The sequence below is a fragment of the Eleutherodactylus coqui genome, chromosome 9 (genome assembly GCF_035609145.1).
Source record: "Eleutherodactylus coqui strain aEleCoq1 chromosome 9, aEleCoq1.hap1, whole genome shotgun sequence".
Taxonomy (NCBI): Eukaryota; Metazoa; Chordata; class Amphibia; order Anura; family Eleutherodactylidae; genus Eleutherodactylus; species Eleutherodactylus coqui.
Window position 1 is genome coordinate 156091839 of NC_089845.1, and position 9589 is coordinate 156101427.

General features: G+C 46.3%; 1 protein-coding gene across 1 annotated transcript in view; it reads right to left on the minus strand.

Annotated features, from left to right (window-relative positions):
• LOC136578728 (mucin-22-like) overlaps positions 1–6405 on the minus strand; it is a 28721-nt gene extending 22316 nt beyond the window's left edge. Inside the window, exon 1 of the mRNA XM_066578903.1 lies at positions 6345–6405. Coding sequence (XP_066435000.1) covers positions 6345–6405 — 61 coding nt within the window. The remainder of the gene's footprint in view (positions 1–6344) is intronic.
• Positions 6406–9589: the final 3184 nt, after the last annotated feature.

Consider the following 9589-nt stretch of genomic DNA (forward strand, 5'->3'; position numbering starts at 1 on the left):
TGGTTTATAGGGCGCATACGGTGGCGGTTTTTGTTGGCGTCTGCTTTGTGTTATTCTCTTTCTTTTGTATGCATTGTTGTTTTATTCTGTTATTTTGTTTTACTTATGTATGTAATTATGTTTTTTACATAATTACACATTCACATTTTTTCCCCCTTTATTTGACACTTTCCCACTGTAGCTGGGGCGTCCATAGGAGCCCTAGTTACAGGGGAAAGCAACCCCTGTGGTGACATTAGTCACCTGCAGAGCTGCCAGGGTCTAGTCTGACCCTCCAGCTCTGCAGTAGCAGGGAATCCCGGGAGGTTACATGACCCTCCGAGGCTCCCGTAGTGAAAGAACATCTTACTTTCACTTTCCCCATACAGTGCTCATTGAGCACTGTATATCAGGGAAGCAAAAGGCAGGAAGGGTTAAAAACCCCTCCTGCCTTCTGCTCCGGGTTATCAGCTGTCACTAACAGCTGATAACCCGTTCCTGCCTCTGACTGATTGCAGAGGCAGGAGACTTAGAGCACCGCTGTAATTTTACTATTGGCGGTGCTCTAAGCGCAGGACCAGCCGCCGTAAATTTACGGTGGCTGGTCCTAAACGGGTTAATAGAAAGGGTGAAGTCCGATGAGGATCTGCACTAAAATCTGTGTGAAAATCACTCAGCAATCACCAACCAAACCAAAAGTTTCCCATTGCAGCAAACACGATTTGCTCAACATTCATGGGGAATTTCGTACCATTCCTCCCAGCAAATGTGTGTCAGTTCATCAATATTGGTGGGATGGCTCATGTGCACAACCCTCTTAAGATCAAGTCACATAATCTCCATAGGGTTAAAGGGTAACTAAACATTTTTAGAACTGAACTTCTAACATGTGATAGTGACATATCAGAAGTTTTGATCAGTGGAATCCAGTTACTAAGACCTTTACTGATCACTAAAACAAATAGAACATCTGAGTGCTGTGCTTGTTCAGCTGTTTCTGTCATTGCTCAGAGCAGTGTACGTGCTCCATGGAAAATCTATGGAGTCCGTACACCACTCGCAGTGACAGCTGAATAGGCACAGCATTCAGTTGAGCACTTTTGCTCATTCATTTTAGTGATTGGTGGGAGTCTCAGCACCCAGATCCCCACTGATCAAAACTTCTGACATGCCACTATTACATATAAGGTCAAGACTTTGAGTTGGCCATTTCAAAATTAAGGGTTTTAGTTAAAGAGATAAGCTTAGAAGTGTAGTTTTCACGGATGCTTTGCCCATTAAATAAGGGCACACAAAGCCTGGTTACTAGAGATGAGCGAGCATACTCGTCCGAGCTTGATGCTCGTTCGAGTATTAGGGTGCTCGAGATGCTTGTTACTCGAGACGAGCACCATGCGGTACTCATCTCGATTAAACGAGCACTGAGAGCTGCCCCTGATTGGTCCCTGCGCTGAGCCAATCAGAGGCAGCACTCACTCACCCATTCATGAATTCATGAATGGGTGTGAGTGAGAGCTGCCTCTAATTGGTCAGGCTATGACCAATCAGAGGCAGCTCATTCAGCAGGCGGGGATTTTAAATCCCCGGCTGCTGAATACTACTCAGAGCAGTTCAGGAGAACTGCTGCCGTCCGCGGCTGAACTCCGTCTGCCGAGACCGGGTGAGTATATATTTTTTTTTTGTTTTTACACATTTCTGGATGAATTTCAGGGAAGGGCTTATATTTTTAAGCCCTTCCCGAAAATTCATCCCGCGCTCGCCGGCAGCCCATTGCTTTCAATGGAGCCGGCTGTATTGCCGGCTCCATTGAATTCAATGGGCTAACATCGTTCTTCTCTGCCACAGCTGTTACAGCTGTGGCAGAGGAGAACGATCTTTATGCTGACAGTGCGGGGGGGGGGGTCTCACTCTTGCCACTAATGTGGCTTAATAGTGAGACCTCGGAGCCCGAAATGCAGCCCTGCATGTTGCTCCTCGCCTGCCCTATCCATTTCTGTGTATTTTACATGACTTTGGTGATTTGCTAAGATTTTCACAAATGAAAACCTTAGCGGAGCACCAGTCATATACAAAAATGCTCGAGTCGCCCATTGACTTCAATGGGGTTCGTTACTCGAAACGAACTCTCGAGCATCACTGAAAGTTCGACTCGAGTAACGAGCACTCAAGCATTTTGGTGCTCGCTCATCTCTACTGATTACTGAGAGATCTGTTCTTCTCAAAAAGAGTGGTTAGTGTGATATGTGCCTCTATGTAAGCAACTGTCAGAAGACATATTATAGAGACTCATGGAGCTGGAACAGCTAGAGACCTGGGTGCACATCAATCCACAGTTATTATCTACAGATGGAGAACATTCAGAACTGATCTACTCTCTCTAGTAGCGGCCTGTTATATCATTCCAAGAGCACAACAGGCAATCCTGAAATCGGGCAGAATGAAAGGGAACAGCAAATTACCTGCAGAAGTCTCTACAGACTGCAGAAACCTCTGTTCATGTGTCTACTATTAGAGAAATACTAACCAAGGATAGTGACCATAGAAGGAAACCAAGCTAGTCAAAAAATATTGTGGATTGTCTCCAGTTTACCCAGGACCTCCATTATGGACAGATGTGACAAATGTGGAAATTTTAGCACAAATGCACAACATTATGTCTGAAGGAAAAAGAACACAGCATGCCAATACCAAATCTCATCCAACTGTGAAGCCTAGCAGAGGGGCCTCATGGTTTGAGGCTGTGGTGGAGGGGTCATCTTAGTCTAGGGCTGATTTGTTCCTCATGGCCTGATGCTTTGTGATCAACGAGGGAACAATGAATTCTAATGTGGACCAGAACATTTTACAGGAGAATGTAAGCGCCAGCCGTCCATCACCTGAAGCTACAGAGGAGTCCGGTGATGCTACAAGAAAATGATCCAAGGCAAACAGGTAATCAACTAAACAATGGTAGAAAATAAGATTTCTGTTGTAATCCTGTTTTAAACTTTATGGAAATGACCTGACAAGACCTGTGCACACAAGGCATCCCAGAAATATTGATAAACTAAAACACATTTGCAGAAGGTCCAAAATTCCTCCTCCACCACATGGTAAAAATCTTAATTGCAGCTACTACAAATGTATGGTGGAGGTGACAGCTGCTAATGGGGGATCTGCAAGTTATTAACCCCTTAAGGACATGGCCTATTTTGGGCTTAAGGACGCAACGATTTTTGGCGGATTTTCATCTCCATTTTTCAAAAGTTATAACCTTTTTTATTTTTCCGTCGACATGGCCGTATAAGGGCTTGTTTTTTGCGTGGCGAACTGCAGTTTTTTTTAGTGCCATTTTTGAATACATAGACTATATTGTAAAACGTTTATTATTTGTTTATGATCGCAGGGAGAGAAAACGCATCAATTCTGCCATAGATTTTTTTTTAATGAATTATTCACGCAGCATAAATGACACAATACATTTTTTTCTGCGGGTCGGTACGATTACAACAATACCAAAATTCTTATATTTTGATTAGGTTTTTCCACTTTTTCACAATAAAATCCCTTTTATGGGAAATTATTTTTTTTTCTAAATCACTGCATTCAAAGTCCTATAACTTTTTTATTTTAGCATGGGCGGAGCTCTGTGAGGCGAAAAGGATGTGGAAAAATACTGGAGGCGCAACCCTCTAAGCTACTAGAAGATGAAGATAAAGGTCCAATATGTGATGGTGAAAGCACTTCTTTTTTATTATTTCACAAATTAAAAACCAGCAATAGAAAACGCGTTTCGGGTATGAATCCCTTCGTCAGTTCGGCTGGATAGTACAACAGGATGCCTGGGGGTGACACAATTCCAAAGGTGTTTTGGATGTGTCGGAGGTCCTGTATGTGCGGGGGGACAAGGGAGAAAGAAGTGCTTTAGCTTATTGAAGTTGTACCACTCATGTCTTTTACTGTGTATCGTCTATGGTGCACAAAGTATAAGTAAGTGAACCCTTGAATTTAACCCCTTTCCACCATAGGGCGTAACTGTACATCTCGGCAGGGAGGTACTTAGCACAACAGTGCGTACAGTTACGCCCTGAGGATAGCACGAGATCAGAAGAGAGTCCGCGCTATCCGGAAGTGGGAAGCAGCGGTCACCGGTAGCTGGACTCCCCTGAGGACAGCAATCTATGTAGATCACGGCATGTAAAGGGTTCACAAACTGACTCCAGAGCATGGAGCAACTGCTCGGTTTCGAGTGATAGCGGCTTGATAAAGACCAAGGTTGGTCGAAACGTTGCCTGTATGTCTATCAATGGAACAATAAAGGCTCTTTTTATTGAGCCATCTGCACCATTTATGCTGCCACATCATATATCTTGAATGAGTGGTACAACTGTCTGCGTGTTATTAGTTACATTGTATTTGTCTCTAATTGTGACTCATGCTCCTTTTAGGTGAGCCGATTCTTGTTCGGACGAGCGTCCCCACTAACTGGTTCGCACTCATGCAGTGTGTTCAGACAGGTAGGGGCGTCGTTGGCTCGTTCAAATGAGAATCCTTCAGAATTTTTCAGTCCCTGTAAAGGCGAAGACTGGAACCGAACGATTGCTGTTAGAGATGAGCGAACGTACTCGTTTCGAGTAATTACTCGATCGAGCACCGCTATTTTCGAGTACTTCAGTACTCGGGTGAAAAGATCCGGGGGGCGGGGAGAGGCGTGGCGGCGCGGGGGTAGCAGCGGGGAACAGGGGGGAGCCCTCTCTCTCCCCCTCTCCCCCCCCACTCCCCGCTGCAACCCCCCACTCACCCACAGCGCCCCCCGAATCTTTTCGCCCGAGTACGGAAGTACTCGAAAATCGCAGTACTCGGGCGAAAAAGGGGCGTGGCCGAGTACGCTCGCTCATCACTAATTGCTGTTTAAACCAAACAATGAGCGAATGAGCCAACGATGATTTGTACGGCTGTATAAAATGAATAATGAATGAGAAGTAAACAATTCTCATTCATTATTCAGTCGTTGGCTCACGTTTAGACTGAATGATATTATTCACTTTTGCTCATTTGAATGATTTTTTTGAACAATTGGTATGCCTATACACAGCATTAGATACAAGCAGACCATATTTTATTAGTCATCAATGCACAAACCCAGGGAGCTCCAGAGGGTTCACTTACTTTTTCTTGCAACTGCATGCGATCAAGATTTTAAATAAATTGATATAAAATAGAAACTAAACATAGATGAGTCAGAGAGCTAGGAATGAGATTGGTCTATGAATAAGAGAGAAAAAACTACATATTGATCCAGGAGTAAAGTTTTTTATAACCCTCACCAGGGGCGTATCTAATGGCTTAGCAGCCTGCGTGCAAAAGTTCAGCTACAGCTCCATCACTACAACCTGTACCCATAGCCATACCTAAACCGTGCTGCGTACAGCTGCAAAACAAATTTATATACATGAGCTAACCCCTTAGCATTTCAGGAGATACCCAGGTTATACCAGCATGCTCCATATCACTATATACAGGAGATGTATAATGTATACCAGCTGTACACATCCATATATATATATATATATATATATATATATATATATATATATATATAAAGGTGAAAGCCCTCACTGACTGACTGACTGACTCGCCACCAATTCTCTAACTTCCCGGTGTCGTACAAACCTGAAATTTGGCAGCAGCATTCTTTGGGTCCTAAATCAGAAAAGTAAAGGGGTCACAACTTAATAATTCAATGCTAAGTTCAAAAGTATTGGCAGGAGATACCCAGGTTATACCAGCATGCTCCATATCACTATATACAGGATGTAAAACTTATACCAGCTGTACATATATAATTATATATAGGTAATACCCAGGTTATACCAGCATGCTCCATATCACGATGTACAGGGAAATGTATAACTTATACCAGCTGTACCTATATAATTATACACGGGCATTGTAAAGCATGTAAAATTGCTTTTTCACTGACACTCATGGATATGAATTGCATATTCTGAAAGCAGAGGAAAAAACGCAGCAGGTTCGATTTTGCTGCAGACTCCACGTAAACTGCCTCCGTTGAAGTCAATGGAGGCCATCCGACCCGTAGCTCATACAGAATTATTACATATGGGCTGCGGGTGCCCGCATCATCGCTAAGCAACAGCACAGGAAATACAGACAGTAAAAAAAAACCTGTATTGCGCAGGACCGACGCGAGCCGTCACGGTCATACGCAATATAGAAAAATAAGGTACGTGGGGTCACTGGCCGGGCTCACAGCCGGGATCTGCTGTGGACCTCCCGCATGTGGAATCTGGTCCGCCCATCTGAAGCCGGTCTTAGTGACCTGCGGTAGTTCTGCTCTATCACCGTACATCCCATGTCCTTACCAGATAGCAGCAGCACAACAGTGAGCATCCCACAGAGAGCGCAGCCCGTCCGAGGGGCCATGGTCCCAGCATCCAATGTAGAAGTCCTTGTGATAGTCCGTCCCAAGTCACCTGTCACTGCGGAATGGAAGGAAACCTGAGCTCTCAACTGTGCTCGACCGCAGGGGGTGGAACTTGTATCACAAAGGAGAAGGACTTTATGGAAATGTGCTTCTAAAACACTGAGTCAACAAACCACCCCGGCATGAAAGAAACCTGATCTGAGCATGAAAGGACGGGATTTCCTAATCAAATTCTATTAAACTAACTTATGCAACACTTCATCCCGCAGCGGCTTTTACACATCACGATTGTCATCACCCGCTCCTGCAGGCAGAGTCATGGCTGGCTCGTTCAACAAGTATCATTCACTTGTCGTTCAGTGTTCCTGTTCCCTATGTGATCCTTCGCAGTAGTCGACGACCGTACATCCACCATCATAGCAGTGGACAAGACAGGAGGGTGCTGCTCACGGTTCATGGACTCCTGCCTGGGTGGAACCCTCTGACTCTCACAGTATTCTTCTATGGGCTCTTCCGCACTTGCGTTTTTCTTGCGTGTTTTTTTCACACGATATTGCTCGTTTTTTAAACGCGAATGTCAATGGGTTTTTCTAATGTTAAAAATGCATCTTACAAAAATCACAAGTTTGTGCTTCTGCGATTCTTGTGCGACGTGTTTTTAACATTAGAAAGTCCCACTGGCATTTGTGTACAAAAAAACTTAGCGAAAAAACCGCAAGTGTGGAGAAGCCCTCAGCTGCATATTCCGACCCAAATTTACTCACAAAGCAGACAAATAAATAAAAGAAAGTCACCACGTCCAATCGCCAGCAGTCCCATCCAACGCGTTCCGGGTACGATCCCAAGGACATACAGTAAATCGCTATATGTGGGGAAAGGACATCCGATGTGTTGATTAAGGATCATGACTTTTGCAAGCTGTTAGAGCGGATGGCAGAGCGGGCAGAAGTGACGTCAGACGCCAGTAGCAGGCGCCGAGGCAGAAGCAGGAGCAGGGGGCAGAAGGGGACACCAGAGCAGGAGCCAGAACCAGCGCTCGGAGGCCACCAGGAGTCTGAGGGAGAGCGGCAGAAGGATTGCCCGCTGCAGATCCAGCGGGCAGAAGCAGAGCAGCAGGTCCCAGAGGTCCTGGAGTGGAGCGGCAGGAGGGCAGAGAGTGGAGCCGCCGGGAGAGCAGGTGACGTCACCAGAGCTGCGGAGGAGCTGCAACAGGAGCCGATAAGTATATCTAGTGTGTCTTAGTGTGTGTCTTCTGTGTGTGTGTGTGAATCTAAGTGTGTGTGCCTGTGGGTCTAAGTGTGTGAGGGGGGAAAAAAAAAAAGTGAGTGAGCGGTTGCGCAGAGGCGGCAGCAAGTGAGCGGTTGCGCAGGGGCGGCAGCGAGTGAGCGGTTGCACAGGGGCGGCAGCGAGTGAGCGGTTGCGCAGGGGCGGCAGCGAGTGAGCAGTTGTGCAGGGGCGGCAGTGAGTGAGCGGTTGCGCAGGGGCAGCAGTGTGTGAGTGGAGTGTGAGCAAGTCTATCTTCACTTCTTCCACAAGTAAATTGTAGATCCCCATTAGGATGAGCTCCATGCCTGCCAATGTCATCCAGTGTGCTACTTGTGCAATGTATGCGGTCCTTGATCAGCCGATCGAGGGTCCATACTGTTGTGCAAGATGCGTGCACTCGCACATTTAGAAGCCCAAATCCTGGATCTAAATGGGCAACTGGCAACACTGAGAGCCATTGACATAATGGAAAGGGATTTGGTGCTCACTGAGCAGGCACTCGCTGGGGTAGAGGCGGGGGCGGATGGTAGTACAGAGGAGCAGGGGCAGCAGGCAGTCAGCTGGGTGACAGATAGAAGGAGGCGTAGAGGGAAGAGAACCAGAGAGGCTGGTCCTGAACTGGCACAACCCAACACGTCTGCAACGTTGGCAGATGAGGGGGGTGCCATTACAGAGCCAGCAACGCTGCAGCACGACATGCCCTCTGAACGCCAAGGAGATGACTGCTCCAGTGAGACGGGGACGGGAAGCGCAGGGCAGGCTAGACAGGTCCTAGTGGTGGGGGACTCAATTATAAGGGGGACAGATAGGGCAATCTGCCGTAAAGACTGGGATCGTCGAATGGTGTGTTGTATTTCTGGCGCTTGAGTTCGACACATCGCGGATCGGATTGACAGATTACTGGGAGGGGCTGGTGAGGATCCAGCGGTCATCGTGCACGTTGGCACAAATAAACAAATTAGAGGTCAATGGAGGGCCCTCAAAAATGATTTCAGGGACTTAGGGTCCAAGCTCAGGGTGAGGCCCTCCAGGGTAGTTGTCTCGGAAATACTATGTGCACCAAAAGCCACACTAGGAAGGCAACAGGATCTTAGGGAGGTAAACAAGTGGCTCCGGAATTGGTGTAAGGAGGAGGGATTTGTGTTCCTGGAGAACTGGGCTGACTTTGCTGTCGGCTACAAGCTCTACTGTAGGGACGGGCTGCATCTTAATGGGGAGGGTGCAGCTGTGCTGGGGGAGAAGATGGCTAGAAGGCTGGAGGAGTGTTTAAACTAGGGACTGGGAGGAGGGCAAAAAGAGAAATAATGAGGTAGTCAGTGTAGCTAACGACCCGGGTCTAAGCAAGGGGAGTGGGGGTCGAGCAGGGGGCAGGGTTAGTACAGTTAGAACTGTTAGATCAGCCAATAGTACGAATAGCAACAAAACGAATTTAAAGAAAAAAACAACCGGTATAAATTGTATGACCACGAATGCAAGAAGTCTGATCGGTAAAGTGGGCGAGCTTGAAGCGAGAATGGCCGATGAAAACTATGATATAGTTGGAATAACGGAAACATGGCTTGATGAAAAGTGCCATTGGGCGGCGAATTTACAGGGTTACAATCTCTTCAGAAGAGACCGTGGGAACCAGAAAGGGGGAGAGGTATATCTGTACGTTAAATCGTACTTAAAGCCGAGACTACAGGAAGATATAGGGGTAGGAGATGAACATGTGGAATCTCTGTGGGTAGGAGAAAAAAAAATTATCCTATAGACCATCAAAAGCAACAGAAGAAACTGAAACCTTACTATTAAGGCAGATAGAAGAGGTGTCAAACCTCAGCGAAGTAATTATCATAGGGGACTTTAATTATCCAGATATAACATGGGAGAACGAAACCTGCAAATCTCACAGGGGTGATAAGTTCTTGAGATCAA